This window comes from Danio rerio, chromosome 17, assembly GCF_052040795.2.
Source record: "Danio rerio strain M-AB ecotype USA chromosome 17, GRCz13ab, whole genome shotgun sequence".
NCBI lineage: Eukaryota > Metazoa > Chordata > Actinopteri > Cypriniformes > Danionidae > Danio > Danio rerio.
The window spans coordinates 9,179,755-9,202,968 of NC_141037.1; the positions used below are offsets into that span (position 1 = coordinate 9,179,755).

The following is a 23,214-nucleotide window of genomic DNA, read 5'->3' on the forward strand; positions in this document are numbered from 1 at the left end:
AAACATGTGAAACTTACTCTTAATCACATTTTAAAATCACATTTTAAAAACACTTATTATTTCTGAAAACAAAACAATATTTTCTGCTTGTGTAGAAATTGCTTTTTAATTTACACAATTTTAGATATTCAGACTAGAAAAAAGACAAAAAATACAAGACAAGCATTTTAAACAGTGTACAGGCACTCTGCAGACTCATAAAGCATTACACAGCATATCCTGCAGCTCAGTTAGTATGCACCGAGCGTGTGTTTCTGTATGGATGCACTGCACTGAACCTCACTGGCTGAAAGATACATGACTTGGATTCTTCAAACTTTTCCTAGTTGCGCTCTGAACTGTTGTGTAGCAGATTGTGTGGAACAAAAGGGCCCTCAGTACAATCTGCACTGACTGGAATACTTAAACCCACCATTTGTGTCAGATTATCCTCTCTTTGTGCTCTGCATAGTGCCCCGTCACCAAAGCAACTAATCACGCATAATGAGCGAGGGGGAGGAGCAACAACATCTCACAACAGCTACATTTCAGCTTCTGTGATCCGCCTGTGGGTCATTATGCAAAACAATGGAGAGCTGATGACATCATTTACTGTGAGCCATCAAAGCATTTTACAACCCCTCCAACAACAAAATAGTTTTATTTTGAGTGCTATGTGTCTATTTCCGAATGAAGAGGTCTTTTTTTTTTGTCAAACTTCTATTCAAATATAAAGACACTAGAGCAGACAACTAGTCATTAGGGAGTCATTTACTCATTTATTTTCCAGGGGTCGCCACATCCAGCTTATCCAGCACAGCGGATGTCCTTCCAACTGCAACCAAGTACTGGGAAACATCCATACTCCTACACTACGGCCAGTTTGGTTTATTTAATTCACCTATAGCGCATGTCTTTGGACTGTGGGGGAAACCAGAGCACCTTTAGGAAACCCACGCCAACACCGGGAGAACATGCAAACTCTACACAAAAATGCCAACTGACCCAGTTGGGACTCAAAACAGCAACCTTTTTGCTATGACGCAACAGTGCTTACCAATGAGCCCCTGTGTTACCCTCATAAGGGAGTTTGCTGAATAAATAAGCTTTCCATTGATGATCTGAGGGTTCAAAAAATGTAAATATTAAGAAAAACACCTTTAAGGTTTTGCAAATTAAGTACTTAGCTCGGCCAGAGGTTCTCAAGCTCGGTCCTGGAGGTCTGGTGGCCTGCAGATGTCCTGCAGGGCTGGCTAATCAAGCTCTTACTAGGCTTTATAGGAACATCCTTGCAGGTGTGTTGAGGCAGGTTGGAAGCCCAAATCTGCATGACACCTGGGGCCTCATGTATCAACTCTGCTTACGCACAAAGACTTTGTGTACGCCAGGTTTCAAGCTCACGTTTGGATTTGCTAAAGATGAAGTTGACGTGAGAATGTTCGTTGGTCTGCGGCAACTTCATGTCTGGCGTACGCATATTTCTTTTGTGTGTTTGTTTTATTTCCATTGGCGACTCCTAGGGGCAATTATGTTAAATCGCACACTTCAAAGTATCGCACCAACACATGTGAAAAACATTGCTTTTCATTTATAATTGATAAAATGGGTTCATTGATGCAATATATATATTTTTACCAATTATGTGATTTAGAACATATGAAAGCATTTAGCAAATGTATACCAGCCTTAGTCTAAGACAGGGATCACCAATCCTGGTCCTGGAGGGCCAGTGTCCCTGCAGGGTTTAGCTCCAACTTGCCTTAACACATCTGCCTGGGTGTTTCAAGTATACCTAAGACCTTGATTAGCTTGTTCAGGTGTGTTTGATTAGGGTTGGAGCTAAAATCTGCAGGACACCGGCCATCCAGGAACAAGTTTGGTGATCTCTGGTCTAAGACAATGGAAGTGTTGCCCCTATTAAAGGACATTATCAATAGTCGAATCTGAAAGGTTCCACGGTTGCAGGGTGTTCGATGGGTGTCTTCTTGGTAAGTGATGTATTTAAAGATATTATTCCAGCTAAGTTTTTTTTAAATTTTATTTAAATTTTTATTGAGCGTAATTGCATATGAGGAGGCAGCGGTTATCCATTAAAGAAGTGGCTGTTAACCCATCTCAACAACCCACAAACTGACCAAGAGCGCTTATTCAACAATGCCCATTCTCGCACTCGGTCAGTTGTAGAGCGGGCGATTGGGCAGCTGAAATGCCGGGGGCGCTGCCTTGATAAGAGCGGAGGGGTGCTGCTATACCGCCCTAACAGAGTGTTCCTCTAATGCAGGGGTGGCCAACCCTGTTCCTGGAGAGCCACCTTCCTGCAGATTTCAGTTGCAACCTATATCCAACACACCTGCCTGTAATTATCACGTGGTGTTCAGTTCCTAATTAATTGGTTCAGGTGTGTTTGATATGGGTTGCAACTAAAATCTGCAGGAAGGTGGCTCTCCAGGAACAGGGTTGGCCACCCCTGCTCTAATACATCTGTGTCTTCCACAGACAGGGATACTACTCCAGACAGTAAAGTGTCGCCCACAATTGAGGCAACTCTCTCCTTAAAGGGTGTTAGTGCAGCATCCCCTGTTCCCCCGCCTCTTCAGTCCACACTTTATCGGTGCGCCACTGTTCTCCTCTTAACCTGCACCTTTACATCGGACCATTTCTTATTTAATTCACTCACAGTGCGATGTTCAGACCCCACTGCATTAACCGCATCAGCTAAACTCTCCCACTCTATTTTTTTCTTTTGTTATTAATTCCAGAGGCTGAAATAGCAAATAACAGTTTTTTCTCTGGTCTAACTCCGATAGGAGCACCTCCAATTCACATTCTGTAAAGTTTCTCTTCTTGTTTGCTTTTGCCATCGCTTTTTCGTTTGGTTTTGCCAAAGTGGAGTCATTACCATATTCATATGTGGGAGGAGGCGGGGAGGGGTTTTGTGCTCGTGCATGTGTGTTCAGTTTCACGTTAATTTGTATGTACAAAGAGAATATGTATGGGATTCTGCGTACGCAGTGTTTCATACATTTACATTTTTTTGCTGCGTACAATTACAGCTTTCTCCGTACACAGTGTTTTAGTAACGCAATTAGTACACAATTAGTTTATTCAACGCAAGTCTTCGTACATGAGGCCCCAGACCTCCAGGGGTTTGAGAACCTCTGAGATAGGCCTATTACTAATGGAAAATGAGCTTTGATATATTTACAGTAGGAAGTTTACTCAATATTTCCATGGAACACGATCCTTGTTTGATATTCTAATGATTTTTGGCATTAAAGAAAATCTACAATTTTGACCCAGACAATGACATAAATATACCCTGCATGCAACATAACACTGGTTTTGTGGTCCATGGTCACACTGTAAAAAAAAAAGTTGACTCAACTCAAACTTGTAAGGCAACAAACTACAAGACATATTTGAGTTTACAGTGTGCAGTGTACAGTATTTGGGTTGAAAGTTGAGTCAACTCAAAAAAGCTCTGCTGCAATTTACCTTACAAGTTTATTTGAGTTAACTTTTTTTTACAGTGCACACATTTGGTTAAAAAAATGAAAAACAAAGGATGATTTTTAAGAAGAAAAACTGTTAGTTTTGTACAAAATACTGTGTTTTGATGTGTTGACAGCTGTTTGTTTGTGAAATTTGCTATCAATTTGAATTGTTTCTACAACATCTTTTAGCTGTCTTTTACATATTTCATAGTACGTATTCTGAACTGGTACAGTATCAAATGATCACTGAAAAACGGATTTGTAGAAAAGGCACATGGCATAGAGAAAAGTATTAGTGCTTCTGTGATTTTATTCATTCATTGACTTCAGCTTGGTCCCTTATTTATCAGGGGTCGCCACAGCGGAATGAACTGCCAACTATTACTGCATACGTTTTACATAGCGGATGCCCTTCCAGCCGCAACCCAGTACTGGGAAAGACCCATACACTCTCGTATTCACACACACACACTCATACACTATGGCCAATTTAGTTTATTCAATTATCCTATAGCGCATGTCTTTGGACTGTGGGGGAAAACCAGAGCACCCAGAGGAAACCCACGCCAACATGGGGAGAACATGCAACTCCACACAGAAATGCCAACTGGTCCTGCTGGACTCGAACCAGTGACCTTCTTGCTGCGAGGTGACATTGTTAACCACTGAGCCACCATGCCACCATGATTTTATTGATTATTTTTCTAATATTTTCAAGTGAACAGAGCAAAAAAAATTTGTCAGTATTACCTATTATATATTTCCTCTGAAGAAAGTATTATTTATTTTAGTTTGGCTGGAATAAATAAATAAATATATATATATATATATATATTTATAATATATATATTTTTTTTTTTTTTTTTTTTTTCAATAATAAACATTATTAAATTAAGGCTACAAAACAAACTGTTGTCCTATGACTTACCTAATTTACCTAATTAAGCCTTTAAATTGCCCTTTAAGCTGAATACTAGTATGTTGCAAAATAACTGGCTAATTATTATGTACTGTCATCATGATAAAGATAATTTAAAAGAATAGATAAAGCAAAGAGGTATTAAATAAGCTGTTAAAACTTTTATGTTACGAATTAAAGATCACTTGGGAATATTTGAAAAAGAATTACAATTTCACAGAAGGGCGAATAATTTTGTCATCAACTGTATATCAATATAGTTAAATGATTTAATTTATTATGAGTAATCGCTATTTAATTTAGCACAATTGTTTCACCCCTACATGTCACCCCCATTTTTTTTATATAGGCATGAAAATGCATTCTTCAACTTAATTGACTGACAGTCTTCAACACTTTGGTGCATAGATTTAAGCGTAGTCTCTATTTAAAGAACACAGATTGCAGCTGAAGTAAAAAATGTTTAAAACGTGTAAAGAAAACTAAAGTTATGCGCCTTTAATTTTATGAAAATAATAAAACAATAAATTAATATTTTATTATATTACATAAAGAAAAGTACTTTACACTTACCTCCGAAAGCCAAAGCCAAATATATGAACAAATTATATTCCAAATTTAAAGTCGATATCTCAAAAGATTAGCTTTCAGTAAAATTTTGAACTAAACATAAGCTCTATTAGGATGGTGACAGTTACGGGGTTAATTTAAAGAAAACATGAAATCAAAACTGAACCAATTTATATAAAGAAAACATCATCAAACTGCATCATCATTAAAATGACCTCTTTCAGCCAAATTATTTCTATTTTTTTACGTTTTTACAAGCAATTACTTTCCTGGTTAACCCTGCCTTTCCAGTTTTTTTTATTTTGAAATTAGTTGAAAGTCTGACAGAATCTTCTTAACTACTAACATTAAACGCCGACCATGGGCTGGATTGATTGCATCTTAAAGGATCTTGCTAATGCTCTGTTGCTGATTTTTAATCACACCATCTGAAATGACCGGACATGCGCCTCTAAGACCTCAAGAGCGAAGCATGATTCTCCCTACTGAGAATTGTTCCAGCCCCTCTCGACAGCCATCTGCACATACAAACAGTGTCCAAAACCTCCCATAAGCGCACCAGTCTCCTTAAAAAGACATTCAACTGGCATTTCCACACAACGTAACCTGCACTTAGGGGTAATATCTCAACAAAGCTGAAAGTAACAGTACGACAGACATCCCAAAGCGATTTGACAGAAAGTCTCTGTCCAGTTAAAGCACTTTTTCACCTGTGAAACGCAAACTTTTTTCCTTCAACACAGAGTTTCTGATTTGTAAACAGAGAGCCTAGTGTCACAATATGTACCCAGGGCTACATTTTTGAGAACTGATAAATATGTACGGTTATGTTTGCTTGCAGTTTTATATATATATATAATATATATCAGGTTGTTATCTACTGAACCACCCACCCCCTTCATTAAACCCAACCAATAGTGTTTTAAAAAGCAAACTAGAAGAGAAAAGCCATGGCAGCTGTGTGCTTCTACCACGATCTCACAATGCCTTTTCGGGTTTCGTTTAACCTGGTTTCTGGAAACCAGACCTGAAGCCAGGTCTGCTCTGCATCTCAAGTCTGACATAGTTTGTGGTGAGCTACTGAGCAAAGTCATGCCAGAAAGTGGTCAGTAGTACCAAAAAATCCATACTGTATATGTACCTGCTAGGGTTGGGTCGATATACTGCCGATGGCAGCTAGACAACACGATGCTGAGCCGGCATTGTGATCCTTCACCCTGCCCCCGTCGGAGCAGGAACCCGCTTGCAAAAAATACATACAATCCCGTTTACACTAATATATCTTAGTTTTAAAATGACATTTTAGAACAAAAACGATCAACGTTCACACTGCCGTTTTATCAATAGCATTTCTGAAAAGCTCTCCTTCCACACTATACTGCTGAAAATGCAAAATCCATCTAACGGTCTTTTGAATCTATCAGGTAATGTGTCACAGTGTCAGCACACTGCTTCAATCTTTCACTTTCAAGCCTGTACTTAGTAATTTTAGAGAAAACCTCAGATACTGTTGGTTGGTTCCTGTTGGTTTTGCACCATTTTTGCCAATTAAGTTTGTCGACGCCATTATAACGACACAGATCACTCTGCCTATTTATGACAGAGTCCGGTGGAAACAGTGATTAACAGGTGGTAATTAGTGAGTAGCTTGTCTTTATTTATTTATGATTTGGTTATGGGTAAAACAAAGACATGCGGGTCAGGTAGTTAAAATGGTAGGCTATTCATCCATTATGAATAATTAATTATTCATAAATAATTAATACACCACCGCCTATGATGACGATGCCTTCATCCATCGCAATGTTTCACATTAGACATCGTTCGATGCCAAATTGGTCGACATCGCCCAACCCTTGTACCCGCAAGCACATATTCTTGTACCCGCAAGCACATGTAGCCCTGGACACATACTCCCAAAGAGCCTGTGTTGATTTTATATGACATCATATGAATTTTAGATTTTAGGCGACAATAATAAAACATGAAGGATGTACAGTGTTCAGCATATATGAGTACATCTTTTAAATTCATATTTTGAATAGGAAGCTAAACAATATTATATTTGTGCATATACATTAGATTAATCAAATCTGGAGCTTATCTAACAAAATAACTTACGATAAAAAGAAAAAAAGCCAAATTTTTATGTTATAGAAAAATATTAAATACAATTTTAAAAAAAAAGGAAAAATCAAGAGAAGCTAGAAAAAAAAATTAAGTTGAGAGTTTGTAGGTTGTAATTTATTCCAATATTTTGCTTGAATTTAATTTTATTATCTTTCAGTTTTAAAGATGTTTGGTGGCTAAAATATAACATCAATAAATATATCTGTTTAATAAATCTGCTTTGTTTAAATGCAGCAAAATACATTGCCTATATTCATTGAGAAATTGATAAATATTCATTTTCAAAATGAGCTGTACTCAATTACGCTGAGCACTTTATGTCATACTTCTTAATTTTTGAGGATTTCTTTATTTATCCAAGTACATTTTTACCGGGATTATGATTTATCAAAAAAATGTTTTAAATTAGTCAAAAGTAGCTTCCATAAATCCATTTACTGTATCCCACATGTCACATTTCATAAACTCATGTTTCAGAGGGGTTTTTTATGCTCAGCCCACAAACAAAATCACCCACTCATCTTGGCCGTTGCAGCAGGACGGCACAACAACAAAGCATTCATTCTCAAAGCGCAGAGCATAAACCACGGCCTTCAGGATTTTTTATTAGAGTATTACATCATTACGCCCCCTCACTCACTGTTTACTGTCTTGACAACGATCAGCCTTTAATCATCGGAGCTTTACTCTGTTACACAGACATTTAGCCTTTAGAGTGATTATGACATTAGGCTACAAAGCAAATCTCATGGACCATTCACTGTTCACGGATGACGGGTCAGGAAAACAGTAACACAGCCATCACTGCCTGAGACACCAGGACATTTACTCAGGGTAGAATTAATCGCCCCTGTCTATCATTACATTCTCATTTAGTGACTGTCTATGATGATTTATATTGACACGAAAGTTACATGTTACAAATTAAATAATGAAATATCATGCAGACTATTTTTAAAGCATAGAATGCATTGCTATATGCTATTTTGTTTTCTGGTATCTAAATAGAAATTATATGGTTTATGTGACAGCAAAGATTCCTTAATAATGGTTTCACATGACCATTTTCAACCCAAAACAATCATACTTTACAATTGTCAAAAATATTCTAATGCTGTGTTCACACCAGACGCGAAACGCGCGGATAAATCGCACTATTCGTGCATAAATAGCCACGTTTACATTTGAGTTTACTTGCTTCATTCGCGCGTCAAATCTGCTTCATTTGCACATCACTTCAGAACAGACGCGGACTCGCGTGATGGGCAGGGCTTTTGTCTGCCCGGTGACTGTAGCTTCATAGCTAAATGGCTAAATGGATTTTATTGAAAAAATAATTGTTTATGTGCTTTATGAAGGCTAAAAAACAGCGTCGATACGTTTAGGGCCATGTCTGAGTCCAATAGGTCCTTTCAGAGGTGCATCCAGCTCTGTGAGCTCATAAACTCCTCCAGAAACTTAACCTGGTTGATGGAGGCTTTCAGCGGTGCTTCTGACTGAGCCCAACCCAGTTTGATGAACTTTTTGTCGGTGTCGGCTGGAGGATTTCCCCCGGGACACCAACAACAGGTATATGCCACAATCACGCCCCCACAAAAACAAGCTTCTGATTGGTTAACGCGGCACGAATGTCTGCTGAAGTTCAGACTTTCGAACTCGAGCAATTCGCGCATCAAACGCGTGTCAAACGCACATCAAACGCCGCAACATTCGTGCCGCGCTATTCGCGCCGCATCATTCGCGCATTTCGCGCCGTAGGATGTCTATTCGCATGTTTGCATTGACTTAACATGTAAATCACTTACACTTGACGCGCGTTCCGTGTCTGCTGTGAACGCAGCATAATAAATTGAGTAGAGTCCTTGTTTTTTCAGTTAGCAAGAAGGAGTGACTAAGCTATCTTAACTTGTTCAAAAACCTAGTTTTCTCCTGAGTTGTGCGGTGGATCAAATATAGGCTTAATTTTAATTATCATCAATAAAAGGAGCTGACAGAGATGTATATATTTCATTTATTAAATTTTTTGATGTATATCGACAGGATATAAAAGAAGATAAAGACAGGAAGGGATTAATGTCAACTTCTGCATGAACAGATTCATTTTTTAAAGATTAATGGCAACCTTTCACTCAAGAGAAAACGCAGTAAGAACAAAGTGATATGACACCATGCATAAACGTGAACTGTACACTTATATTCAGCAGTCTACATGTGTTTGTTGCCTCATTACAAACATATATGGTAAATTTCACAATATACACGTTAAACTTATAAAAGATACATTTTAACAGACCTTCAGGATGCCTCTTTGGGATGTCTTTGAACAAATTTATAATCTGTATATCCCACAATTTGCATTCTGACGAGCTGTAAACAAATGTACCTGCTGCACAGAACTACTTACTCTTTCTAAGCCTCCTCCATGTTCAATATTTCCCACTTAAATAGTAAGTATAACACAAGCTTAGTTAAACTTGAAAATAAGGGGAAATTATTAATTCATGCATTCCTATTTCTGTCAAAATTCTGCCACTCTAGGCTTGTTAATTCTTGTTTGTTGACACTAGTGCTGTCATGTCTTGTGTTGTGCTCGACTTGAGTTTTCATAATCATATTCCTTAGGCTTAACCAATTCACCAATACAGCTTGTCTTTGGACTTGTGGGGAAAACCGGAGCACCTGGAGGAAACCCACACAAACACTGGGAAATTATCATTTGTTGTAATTTCACAAGAAAACATTGTAGCCAATCAAAGCCTGAAGCGTGCATATTAAAGATCCTGAGTGGATTGACACAGTCGGAGCATTTTTAAAATGTTTTTCAAAGGGATTTTAGAGATTTACGTGATGAAACAATTGTGTTTGAGGCTAACGTTGTCATTTCCATGTAAAAAAAAAATTTTTTCTTGTATTATTTAGCTATGCATAGGTATGAACAGATTTTTATTCTATGGCACCTTAGATACCACATGCACATTTAAAAACAAATCACAATAAAGTTCTTTAGGTATTATGTGATGAAAAAACAAACTATTTTTCAAAACTTTACAATCATAAGGTTTAAAAAATTCAAAGTAACTTGTTCAAATTTAGTTTTAAATAACTTGTTCATTAATTTTCCTTCTGCTTGGTCCCTTATTTAAAAGAGGTTACCGCAGCGGAATGAACTGCCAACTATTCCAGCATTTGTTTTACACACCGAATACCCTTCCAGCTGCAACCCAGTACTGGGAAACACCAATACACTCTCGCATTCACACACACACTCATACACTATGACCAAAATAGTTCACCCAATTCACCTAAAAACACATGTGTTTGGCCTGTGTGTGAAACCGGAGCACCCAGGAGGAAACCCACGCCAACACGAACATGCACACTCCACACATTAATACCATTTGGCCCAGCCGGGACTCAAACCAGCAACCTTCTTGCATCAGTAACAATCAAGCATTTTTAAAAACAGCAGCCAATCCTATTTGTACTGTAATCCAGTGTAAATAGCACTACTAGCAGCACAATGAGGTTTTGAGGTAAAAACAAAACAAGTTGCGAAACATCTTACCTTGGCCAAGTGTGAATTAATCCACTTTGTGAAAGTCCTTTTCTGCACCGACTCCTGTTCATCTGCACAAGAGAGAAACACAATAACCACATAAGTGGGCAAATAATTTACTGTTCATTACTTTACAGTGATATTATGACCTTCTGTCTTCTTCATTCTGCTCACAGCCTTCATGACTCATTTGGCTATTATATTGGTTATTTATCAAAAATAAATGCATTACAGAGAATTAATTATTGTGTGTTTTACAGTTCCATTACAGTAAGCCTGCATTCAAAGCTAGAGAGAAGATATTCACCAGCACAGAAGAGCTGAGAGTCCACATGTGGCATGGGCAAAAGACATTAACATGATATCAGACACAGTACATGTGGCAATATTCCCATCATTAGACAGAGTACAAATCATACTTCACATAAACAACATACTGCATTTTTTGAAGGCAACATAGATATGCATTTAAGCTCAACCCACAAGCTTTCAGGAGGTTGTGCAAGCCACAGTATAAGCAAAGACTATAGAATACACAAGTCATGTCACTCAAGTCTTTTTATACAGGTATAACGGTCAATATGGTGAATAAAGCCCCGCCTACTAGTACAGAAGCCAATCATCGATCGGTATATGGCAAATAAAGCACGCCTTCTAGTACAGGAGCTAATCATCGATCGGTATATGGCGAATAAAGCCCGCCTTCAAGTACAGGAGCCAATCATCGTTCACTATAGATTGACGATACTCCGGGGGAGGGGCTCGAACTAGACGTCCATCATCATTATATTTTACTAGGATGCATACATGCGAATTGAATGACGTGGGGAATGATCTCTCTGCAATTATTATAAATGTTAGATTAACAAAGTTGTGATCTGCTCTGTTTTCGGACTTGCTCAGGAGCGCACAATGTATACCAACACAAATCAGCACAGAAAAATTTTACAATTTTTAAGTTTGTGGCTAAGGTGTTTCAATATAAATATTAGCATGTTACCAGGATGTTGTAAGGTAGTTTCTAATGTGCTTTTATGCCGAGTTCAGACAGCAGGATTTTCAAAGTAGTCGTGTCACAGATGTTTTCACCAGGCCCGTATTGGCCAATCGGGAGGACCTGGGGAGTTCCCGGTGGGTCGGTCTGTTTTTTTGGACGCGAGGGCCGGTGTTTCTATTTTTTTTCATTTATTTATTTATTTGACCATAGCCTCAGTCTTTTTATTATTTTTTTTGCCGCAGCTCCATTCTTCTTATTTATTGTCTTGCAGTCCCATGAGCAAAATGCAGCCTGCAGGGTAATGATGATGTAACAATCACTCTGGCCTCACAGTAGTTACAGTGCCATTGTGGTCCAGTGGTCAGCACGTTGTGTTACAACATCAATGATTCGTGTTCGATCCTCACTTGAGTAGTACTTCTTTTTTTTGTTTTTTCATTTTTATTGTTAAGACATATAAAACTGCAAGGTTGTTGAACATTTGAAGTTCTAAAGCAGCTGTTTTCTTGAAAAAGACGTGATCGTGTAATTAGAAACAGAATTGGAAATGACCTTATTTTAATATAGTCAGTTGTGAACTGAGGTGGGCTGGTCTAATGCTTAAAACTCCAGGGCTGAAAAGGAGTCCCACTCCGGCCCTGGTTTTCACGCTGCATGACAATCTGGGGTTCGTTCCTTGTACGTGGATTACTCAGTTAGCTGGATTTGGTTATTGACAATCCAGGATTGTTTCGTTCGTTAAAACTGATCCATGAGTTGTTGTCATAGCAACAGTTCTGGTAGCTCAAATCTGCTAGGGAGCAGGCTCATTTCATATAAACAGTATTAGATCAGGTCAGATTAAGCAAAGATAAAACTGAAAGTATGTACCAATGATACCTGATATTTTCTTACAGTAGTTATATACACTTGGGAAAATAGTAAATATATATATTTTTAACAATAATTATATATAAAGTTATTAAAAACTTATGCAATCTGCACTCCAAAATAAAAGTACAAAGACTGCCACCTTGTGGTTCAAAGAGAAAATTTATTGATATGAACTTTTTGATTCATTCATTTTCTTGTTGGCTTAGTCCCTTCATTAATCCGGGGTCGCCACAGCAGAATGAACTGCCAACTTATCCAGCAAGTTTTTACGCAGCGGATGCCCTTCCAGCCGCAACCCATCTCTGGGAAACATCCGCACACACATTCACACACACACTCATACACTACGGACAATTTAGGCCCCGTTTACACTAGTGCGTTTTAGTTTTAAAACGGCGTTTTAGAATGAAAACGATCCGCGTCCACACTCGCGTTTTACCCAGCGTTTCTGAACTGCTCTCCGTCCACACCAAAACGCTGAAAACGCACATCACGTGACCACACACACACACTTTGGCAATCGCTGGAGCCCATCTACCCAGATGAGAGCTCTGCTAGTCGGACTTCTCATCAAGCATCTCCCGCTGGATCTAATCTCACTATATTTATTAAACGTGATATTTCATTCATCTTGTTGTCTTTATCTAACGACATATTCCCTGACTTTCGTCACTGGAATCTATTACTTGTTCTCAGGTAACGTGTTTTGGCTGAGCGCAAAGATAAGTTAATGATTAATGTAACCACGTAGCCTACATTCTGTATATTGACTGATCGCTTGCCTTTATTTCCTATAATGTATACACTTATTGTATGTTATACTTTTATAATGGCCATTATCGATTATTAAAACTGATATTCAGCAAAAGAGAGGGTGTGTTTCGTATTTTCACTGAAATTGAAAGGAGGCAGTTGTTATCGGCTCCGTTTTGTTATAAATATGCACACAGTGAAGATGACGCTCGTGCAGCACGGCGTCTCAACATTTCTGCTGTCTGTTTAGTTGTTAAAAATAAAAATAGGCAGTTCCTTATATCAAGTTTACATTTTAGTGTTGAGAAAGTGAAACAACGTAGCCAAGGTGATGTGAATGAAGTTATAAAGTACACTGTTCCCTGTGAAGATTGACGCGTGTCCTCGGTATGTTTTCCATATCAAACTGAGAAGAAGAGATGCAGCCTTGTTCAAACTAGCGAAGTCTGAACTTACACGGAGAAGATTCAGGACTGAACTGTGTGTTAGGCTACTTAATATTGAGGAAAAGCCCCAATCAGAGAGGCGAATGTCTGCAGCCCCGCCTCCGTTTTCAGATGTCTCCGTCTTTCCCCATCCACACTGAGACGGAGCAGCAGCGTTTTAGAATGAAAACGGCCTCTCCAGCGTTTTCGAAACGCTCCGTTTTCGGCGCTCGAGAACTCCGGCGTAGTGTGGACGGATGGCGTAACCGTAGCAAAACTTATGCGTTTTCAAACTAAAACGCATTAGTGTAAACGGGGCCTTAGCCTACCCAATTCACCTGCACCGCCTGTCTTTGGACTGTGGGGGGAAACCGGAGCACCCGGAGGAAGCCCACGCGAAGGCAGGGAGGACATGCAAACTCCACACAGAAACACCAACTGAGCCGAGGTTCGAACCAGCGACCCAGTGACCTTCTTGCTGTGAAGCCACAGCACTACCTTTTGTAAACATCCAGTTATTCTTTACAACCGGCTACTATAATACTACTATGGCTACTATAGTAAAGAAAATCCGGTCTAACCATAAAACTAAATAAATTGCTAAATACTCTTGACACATGAAAGGGTAAAGCCCACAACAAAGGTGGAAAGTTATTGCGTATCATATTTAACAAACAGTTTCCTACAAATTTTATGTAATTTTGCTCACATGGATAATTGAATATTAATCAGATGATGTCATTACGCTGCTTTGCTGTCAGCCAATCGATGCACTGATCATGATTTTGAGGATCGATAGATCTGTCCTTCACAACACACACAGCGATCCCAGATCAGTTCATCCAGACATTTTAATCTGATTCACGAACTTGTTTGACGAACCAAATTAGCCAAAGATTAGTTATCAACATTAAAAGATCCAGGATCTGCCAAATCATCTTAGATCATTTAAGAGTGGTACGAAGAACGGACCCCTGGGCTGGCGGTTTGTTGCTGCTTTGTTTACACTGCAAGATGGATCGGCAACTTTCGGCATTTCACATTGCATGACTTTACAATAGGATGAATCGCTAACAACTTCGTCCAAACTCTCAACCAAAAACACGTAGTATATCTTTTGTTATTACCTACATAACAAGAAAAGAAGCCTTTAATGCGGTAGAAAATGTACATATTTGCTCAGCTGGGTTTGAAGGGAATTAGTAATTTCTCCTCAACTTTCTTTTTTGACCGGTTGTGATTTTGCTCACGACACGTCAAACAGACACGGGTGCTCCTGCCAAATGTCCACTAGTTTTACCTCCATTTCATGGGTCCAATTAAACAGAAAAGGAGCACTTTTAACTTCTCCCCCAACCTCCCGCTGGCCTGTAGGTACACACACACAAGTGAATGCTGCTCCCTCACTGGCTGTAGGCGATCACTGATGTTATTTTCAGTCAAAACACTTTTATACAGCATGATTTGAATTGCCAACAGCTTCAGATGTTTAGCATTACCAAATATCTCATGGGCATCGGTGACTCATCGGCGATTCTCTCAGATCGCGTCTTTGATAGTTCACATTATGTGAGCGTTACGCAGGTAAACGAGCACCGATTTGCCTGTGATTTCAGGCATTCGTCAAAAATTTCTCAAAACCTGTCGTCAAGTCAAAATCGGGGTTAAAATCAATCATGCAGTCTGAACTCGCTATTACTTTCAATGGGTGCCTGATGTAAAAGTTTTCTATGAATGCCAGGCCGCTAATGCTTTGAGTTGTTGCTAAGATTAACTGGGTTGTTACTAAGGTGTAACTAGGACATCCTGGGGGTTGGAAGGCTGATATATATATATATATATATATATATATATATATATATATATATATATATATATATCGGTGGTGAGCCGTTATCGGCGTTAACGTAGCGCGATAAAAAAATATATCTATAGAACGTTAATCTATTCTCAAAGTTGGGATGGAAGCTGGGTCTATTTTACGCAAGTTATGGCGACTTTCACCTTGATATTTTAGCGCGGATGTATCCCTGACCGGTGAGCCGTCTGACAAAAAAGTGGTCTTCTGAATCAAATCAGCAGGATGCCTGACTTTAACTGCAGTTTGGCAGTTTCACTTTAACTCATGAACATTTCCTGTGACAAACTGGGGTATTAGACACAAATAAGGAGTAAGGACTGATGTGAGTGTTATGAAATTTAATAACGCCAGCAAAATAGAAAGAAAAAAAAACCTCTGCATTTCACGATGTGTGTGTGTGTGTGTTTGCGTGTTTGTGTGTGTGGTCCTTTTCTGACAGCCGTGTGTGTGAATCTTGTCGGAAAATATGTCGGAAAGTCCTACATGATAGTTTGATTGCAGTGTTGCAATGGTATAATGCCACTAATATAAGCATCCTCCACATGTCTTTCATTTCTGTTTAGTTCAGTAAAGCCTTTAGTCGCATGAAGGTCATTAAAAATCTCTGTTCACATGGGAGACTCTTAATAAAAATTGTTTTGATCATATTAAAATCGTATTAAAGTATTGTTGCCCATGTAAACATACTCAATGTTTAACACACCGTCAGGGCTCTGTGAACTTGGCCTTGCGAAGCAGCATTTTCTGTATGTACGTACATCAAAAGCAAGTATGAAATCGCTGTTTAGAGCTTATGTAGGCCTACAGTTTAAAATTATTATTTAACTGAATAAACAGTTAGTAACACAAGTACAAGTACAAGAAAATAATTTATTTTCATCACCAATTATCATAGTGGAACAGTTTCTCAAGCAGTTTGTGATGCATTTTGGAAACAGGAGATGAGCCCCTGGTCTAATGCGCCACCTGGCTTGAGAAACATTTCTCAAAGACTTATTATTTGGGTAGCACACATGTTCTGAATGCCTTCGGCAGAATTCAAATTAGCCATTTTAATCTAGATTAATCTAGTTTCATTCCAAGATTAATCTAGGTTAATCTAGATTAAAAAATTAATCTATGCCCACCTATAATATATATATATATATATATATATATATATATATATATATATATATATATATATATATATATATATATATATATATATATATATATATATATATATATATATGTTCTGATTGTTTGCTACTGTAGGTTGTACTTGTGTTGCCAGCGTATTGTTACATTGTTAGTCTGTTATGAGTGTTGTCTGACTCGCTCAGGAGCCCACAATGTAAACCAATGCAAATCACCACATATAGTAATGTGTTTATAGTAATGTGTTTTGAAAAACATATTACAAACACTCTGGATGAAATGGGCTGAGAGCATCTTTATAAATGCTCTTTGAGTGTCTGAGAATTGGAAAATATACATTACATATGATATTCAGGGTAGCTGGCAGCTAGATCTTTGAAACTCCCACTCAAGCTAAGCAGGGCTGCACCCAGTTCAGTACCTGCATGGGAGACCACATAAGAAAGCCAGGTTGTTGCCAGATATGGTGGCCAGCAGGGGGCGCTCAACCTGCAGTCTGTGTGGGTCCTGACGCCCCAGTATGTTCATGGGGACTGTATACTGCTCAGTGAGTGCCGTCTTTTGGATGCGAAGTTACTGACTCTCTGTGGGATTAAAAATCCCAGGTTGTCCTTCATAAAGAGTAGAGGTTTAACCCTGGCATCCCAGCCAAATTTGCCCACTGGCCTCCGTCTATCCTCCTAACCATCCCCATATTATAATTGGCTTCATCACTGTCTCCTCTCCACCAATCAGCTGGTGTGCGGTGTGGCAATAAAGCTGCCGTCGTGTCATCCAGGTGGATGCTGCACACTGTTGGTGGATGAGGAGATCGCCTCCAATGTGTAAAGTGCTTTGAGTGTCCAGAAAAGTTCTATAAAGATGTCAGGAATTATTATTATCATTCATTCATTCATTTTCTTGTCGGCTTAGTCCCTTTATTAATCCGGGGTCGCCACAGCGGAATGAACCGCCCACTTATCCAAGTTTTTACGCAGCGGATACCCTTCCAGCCGCAACCCATCTCTGGGAAACATCCACACACACACACATTCACACACACACTCACTACGGACACTACGGACAATTTAGCCTACCCAATTCACATGTACCACATGTCTTTGGACTGTGGGGGAAACCGAAGCACCCGGAGGAAACCCACACAAAGGCAGGGAGAGCATGCAAACTCCACACAGAAACGCCAACTGAGCTGAGGTTTGAACAAGCAACCCAGCGACCTTCTTGCTGTGAGGCGACAGCACTACCTACTGCGCCACTGCCTTGCCGAATTATTATTATTAATATATATATATATATATATATATATATATATATATATATTTTTTTTTTTTTTTAATTATTATTGTTATCAACAAGCTGCCACAAGAAAATGCATCCATGTACAATTTTCTTCTTTATTTGTAGTGTGAGTGCTTACAATTTATTGCAATCAGAGTATGATAGTTTATGATACAATAAACCTAAACAGATCAATGGGATCCAGGTTCCTGTGTCCCAAATTCCCATAATGCATTGAACTATAATGTCCCATTCCCATTCTCTATTAGGTGTAGTTTCAGCAGGCTCTGGACTTGTTAGATTTTGTAATGTTTTTTTTTTTTTGTCAGTATGGCTCAATTTTGCTAGACGTTGCACTTGTGTGACTACCAATTTATCATAGCATTGCCATTCTCCTCTGTATGAGAAATATTAAAATGGCAAATGTGGCAAAAGCAGGATGTGGCTTCTAAGGTGTTCAAAGAGGTTGCCGGCATCTTGTAACACAACTATAAATTATTCTGAGTAGCTGTCAAGTCATCATTATCCAGTTACTAAGAAGTTCTTGGCAGTTTCCAGGGCATTGCGAGGTGGCTGTAAACATGTTCATAGGGGTTGCCAGAGTGTTGTTACTTGTTTTCAAAGATGTTCTAAGTGGTTGCCAGGTTGTTGCCATGCAGCCAAAGGGATATTCTGAGTTACTGTAAGGCCAGTGTCATTATGTTGTTATGGAGGTTAAAAGTAGCTGCCAGGGTGTTGCTTGCTATGCAGTCAATAAGATGTCAATGTGTTTTTTTCAGAGCACCATTACTGTTTGTTTTAAGATGCTATGTATGTGACGGCATGGTGGCTCAGTGGTTAGCACTGTTGCCTCACAGCAAGAAGGTCGCTGGTTCCTAAATGAGCCAGTTGACATTTCTGTGTGGAGTTTGCATGTTCTCCCTGTGTTGACGTGGGTTTCCTCCAGGTGCTCTGGTTTCCCCCACAGTCCACAGAAATGCATTAAAGGTCAAATTAATAAACTAAATTGGCCGTAGTGTGTGAGTGTATGTGTGAATGTGAGAGTGTAGGGTTGTTTCCCAGTACTGTGAATGTACCAGTAGTATGAATGAATGAATGAACAAATAAATGAATGAATGAATGAATGAATGAATGAATGAATGAATGAATGAATGAATGAATGAATGAACACCTCACAGCGTGAGCCAGTTTTAAGATGTTATGTATGTTGTACAGAAATTATTCTGTAAATGACTTCTGACACGTTTTCAGGGTGTTGCTATGCGCTAGACCTGTGGTGTCTAAGATGTTCTTTGCAGACTCTTAAGCATTTCTAAATGACTGTAAAAGTGTTCAGAGTGGTTGCTAGGGTGTTGCTATTTATTTCCACAGCTTCACGTGGTTGCCATGTTCTTGCTGTGTAGCTTTAAAGAGATAGTTCACCAAAAAATGAATATGTGCTCACTGTTTACTCACGCTCAAGTGGGTTCAAACCTTTTATTTTCTGTTAAACACAAACTAAGTTGGTTTGAAATATATGTATGTTAGAAACCTGTAACCATTGTCTTCCATAGTATTTGTTTTACCTATTATGAATGTCAATGGTTACAGGTTTTCAGCATTTTTGAAATATCTTCTTTTGTGTTTGACAGAAGAAAGTGTCACACTTTATTTTGATAATCCATTTCTTAAATTTAAGTTACATTGCATCTACATGTCAACTAATTCTTATTAGATTATAAGTAGACTGTTTGTTAGGTTGGGGTCAGGGCCGGGTTAGGACACATTGGGCACTGGGGCTATAGCAAATCCAAGGGATCCCTTTTATTTTTTACCTAACAAAAAATGATAAATAAAATTTCAAAAATATATAAATAGTTGGTTTTATGCGAGGCAGTGGCGCAGCAGGTAGTGCTGTCGCCTCACACCAAGAAGGTCGCTGGGTCACTGGATCGAACCTCAGCTCAGTTGGCGTTTCTGTGTGGAGTTTGCATGTTCTCCCTGCCTTCGCGTGGGTTTCCTCCGGGTGCTCCGGTTTCCTCCACAGTCCAAAGACGTAGTGTATGAGAGTGTGTGTGAATGTGTGTGTGGATGTTTCCCAGAGATGGGTTGCGGCTGGAAGGGCATCCGCTGCGTAAAAACTTGCTGGATAAGTTGGCGATTCATTCTGCTGTGGCGACCCCGGATTAATAAAGGGACTAAGCCGACAAGAAAATGAATGAATGGATGATGACTGTTTTAATGTTTTAGTAGCAATGAGTATCTGCTGTAGTGTTTATTAATAGTTAAATTTGTCACATTATTCTACATAACCTTATTTTTTGTTTATTCATTCATTCATCATTTTCTTTTCGGCTTAGTCCCTTTATTAATCAGGGGACGCCACAGCAGAATGAACTGCCAACTTATCCAGCATGTTTTTTACACAGCGGATGCCCTTCCAGCCGCAACTAATTTCTGGGAAATATCCATACACTCTCATTCACACTTATACACAATTTAACTTACCCAACTCACCTGTACCACATGTCTTTGGACTGTGGGGGAAACCGGAGCACATGGAGGAAACCCTTGCGAACGCAGGGAGAACATGCAAACTCCACACAGAAATGCCAACTGACCCAACTGTTATTTTTTTTGTTGTTGTTATTATTATTGTTATTAGTATTATTCATATTTTATAAATTAATATTATTATCTAACTTTCCACCATTTGATTTATATATGATTTTATATATATATATATATATATATATATATATATATATATATATATATATATGTATATTTCTATTTTATTAAAATATGCCTTCACGCAGGCTATACAAAATTAAGTAATGACATAATATGAACTTTAAAGTTCAAGCAAAAACCATCTGCTATACTTCCTGAAGAGGGCAAAGTTAATATTCATAAAAAAATTTAGCTTTCTAACTAGTTCTAACTATTTGGACACTTTAAAGTATTACCGAGTGTATTTTCTTGAGATACATGTTCTGCAATGATAGACATTTTGATAACTGCTTGTGTACGCCATTTAATTTTTCCGACAACTGTCTCAGTTATATTGTGTTTTGTAAGGATTGTGCGGGTGCGTGCCGGTTCCTTGAGTCCAGCTGTAACCACCGCGCGGCCGATACTTTGCTTTAGTTATGAGTCCATTCAGCATGATTCAGCCCATCCCAGCTTCTGTTACTACATGTACCAATGATACACCAAAGTGTATCAATGATGAAGACTGTTTGAATTTTTTTTTTCCTACTACAAGCTTGGTTAGCCTACCTTTGACTGGACGGTTCTCACGGTAGTACCAAAATAAGACTGTCCTCGGAAAATTAGGACATCTGATCACCCTTATGGGTGCCTTAACAGGGCTATTCAAGATGCTGATTGGGCTACATCCACTCCGAGCCCCAGTTTAGCACCAGCGTCACTGTTTTTGAACAGCAGCGAACTGAAATAAATACTACACATCATCAACAAGAAAAAGCATAACGCAAAGAGGCATTTCCCGCATCATAGCCCAAATTAATTATTCAACCAATCAAGGGCCCCCTTCTTCCGTAGACCCTGGGGCTTCAGTCCCAGCTAGCCTTTATGTTAATCCAGCCCTGGTTGGCGTTAGGGTTAGCGTAAGTTGACATGTACTTTTAGAGTTTCTTATAGTCAGTTAAATGTCTGTTGAAGGAGCATATCAACAGATATTAAGCAGACAGTCTACTAATACTTAAATGGACCATCAAAATAAAGTGTTACCTAAGAAAGAAACTCAAACAGGTTTGTGACAAGTAAATGATGAATGATCAGTTTTGGGTGAACTATAACTTTACAGGGACTACATATTGATCCAAATCATCTGGTGTGTAAAAAATAAAACATTTAACACTGCAACTATTTAACTTACTACAAGTATGAGCACTGGAGCATTGGTCTTTTTTTTTCTTTTTAGTCTAAATGTACTACTAGAAAAGCTTGACTTGCATCCATTAGCACAATATGCAAATCTTGCAGAGCATTTCGAGACACAGATAAGGTCATTTAGGTCACCAACAAACACCCACCAGACATATTTACGCACGATGGGCTCAGACAACAGGCCAGCGATATCCACAACACACAACATCCTAAGGTTTGCATGCACGTCCTAATGCAATGCATGATGTATGTTATTAAAAAAGCATCCATGTACCACAGCACACATGGCATGCCGGTGCAGCCTTAAGCACACCACAGCCGTCATAATCCAACATGCGCAGCTGTAAAGAGGATAACATCAGCCCAAAAAGCTGAGATTACCTCTCCCGAGTAGGGGGAAGAAGACGAGGAAGACCTCAGCTGGCCAATAATGTCTAGTGAGCCATATGACCCAGAGAGACGTGCCGCTGCATATCTGGATCATGCATCTGTTTCACCTACATTCAGTGAACATGTACAAGTGAATCCCTCACTCCTGAAAGATCCAGACGGATGAGAGCAGGAGACATCCCACTTACCGCGGAGATACTGAAAGAATCCCGTCACCAGATTCAGAGACGTGGTCTTTTTCACAGCTACGTCCTTAAAGTGAGCCATTGTGCACGCTGATTCTTTGTGTCCTTCATGTGTGTAAGTGTGCGTGTGGAAAACCACATCAGCTATCCTTTATTTCCTCCGGGGAGTGAAGCTTTCCGTGTGAAAACACAGCGCGACTGAGCTCTGAATGATGGATCCTCCCCCTCCTCCTGTTCTCTCTCTCTCTCTCTCTCTCTCCCTCTCTCTCTCTCTGCTTCTAATCGAGGGCAGTTTTAAAAAGGCAGGCGGCTTCCTGTTTTTGGGAATGGTGCTGGTGTGGATGCTCCGTTCAGGTCTGTTCTAGTTCCAGCAGCATCCCACCGCTGCAGCCATACTAACCGGCTATGGCAGCGATGGTCCAATCAGCATGCAGGGGGGGCTGTGATGTCACCAGGCAGCTGGTGTTATCCTGATTTATATGTGCGGGTGGGAGTCAGCACTCGTGCTACACCGCCTGAACTCCACTACAGGCACTGCAGACACCCTAATGCTGGAATGGCTTAAGAAATAATCAGATTCGTTGCAGTGCAGAGAATGCTTTACAACAATGGAAATAATGGTGGGTGTGCATGTGAGAGTAAGATGCAGAGCAAACAGAAAGTGTTACTGTTTGTTTGCTCTTTGGTTTGGGACGTCGCTGGTGTAGTTGTGCATAATTTATAAAATAAACATTAGGGGTGTTTGATAAGGCATTTTACCTGTCTCATTT

At 39.2% G+C, this 23,214-nt stretch overlaps 1 protein-coding gene and 2 long non-coding RNA genes across 10 annotated transcripts in view; 1 reads left to right on the forward strand and 2 right to left on the reverse strand.

Annotated features, from left to right (window-relative positions):
• Window positions 1-23,214, reverse strand: part of syne1b (spectrin repeat containing, nuclear envelope 1b) — a 367,683-nt gene that overhangs the window by 299,215 nt on the left and 45,254 nt on the right. For 4 of the 8 annotated variants that reach the window (XM_087289681.1, XM_087289679.1, XM_087289677.1 and 1 more), the window contains exons 1-2: window positions 22,448-22,813; window positions 10,658-10,719 (exon numbers count right to left, since the gene is read on the reverse strand). In XM_087289681.1, the coding sequence (XP_087145807.1) occupies window positions 10,658-10,719; window positions 22,448-22,526 (141 nt within the window). In that variant the 5' untranslated portion in view covers window positions 22,527-22,813. Of the gene's footprint in view, window positions 1-10,657; window positions 10,720-22,447; window positions 22,814-23,214 lie in introns of those variants that run through there. The other 4 variants (XM_087289683.1, XM_087289682.1, XM_087289680.1 and 1 more) reach the window with 1 other exon arrangement.
• On the forward strand, window positions 1,945-4,196 carry LOC141378516 (uncharacterized). Its single transcript, XR_015513064.1, has 3 exons — window positions 1,945-2,262; window positions 2,538-3,020; window positions 3,355-4,196. It is a non-coding gene; the product is annotated as an uncharacterized LOC141378516 (long non-coding RNA).
• On the reverse strand, window positions 2,034-4,118 carry LOC147839916 (uncharacterized). Its single transcript, XR_015513076.1, has 3 exons — window positions 3,517-4,118; window positions 2,445-3,339; window positions 2,034-2,272 (listed from the first exon to the last, which is right to left on the reverse strand). It is a non-coding gene; the product is annotated as an uncharacterized LOC147839916 (long non-coding RNA).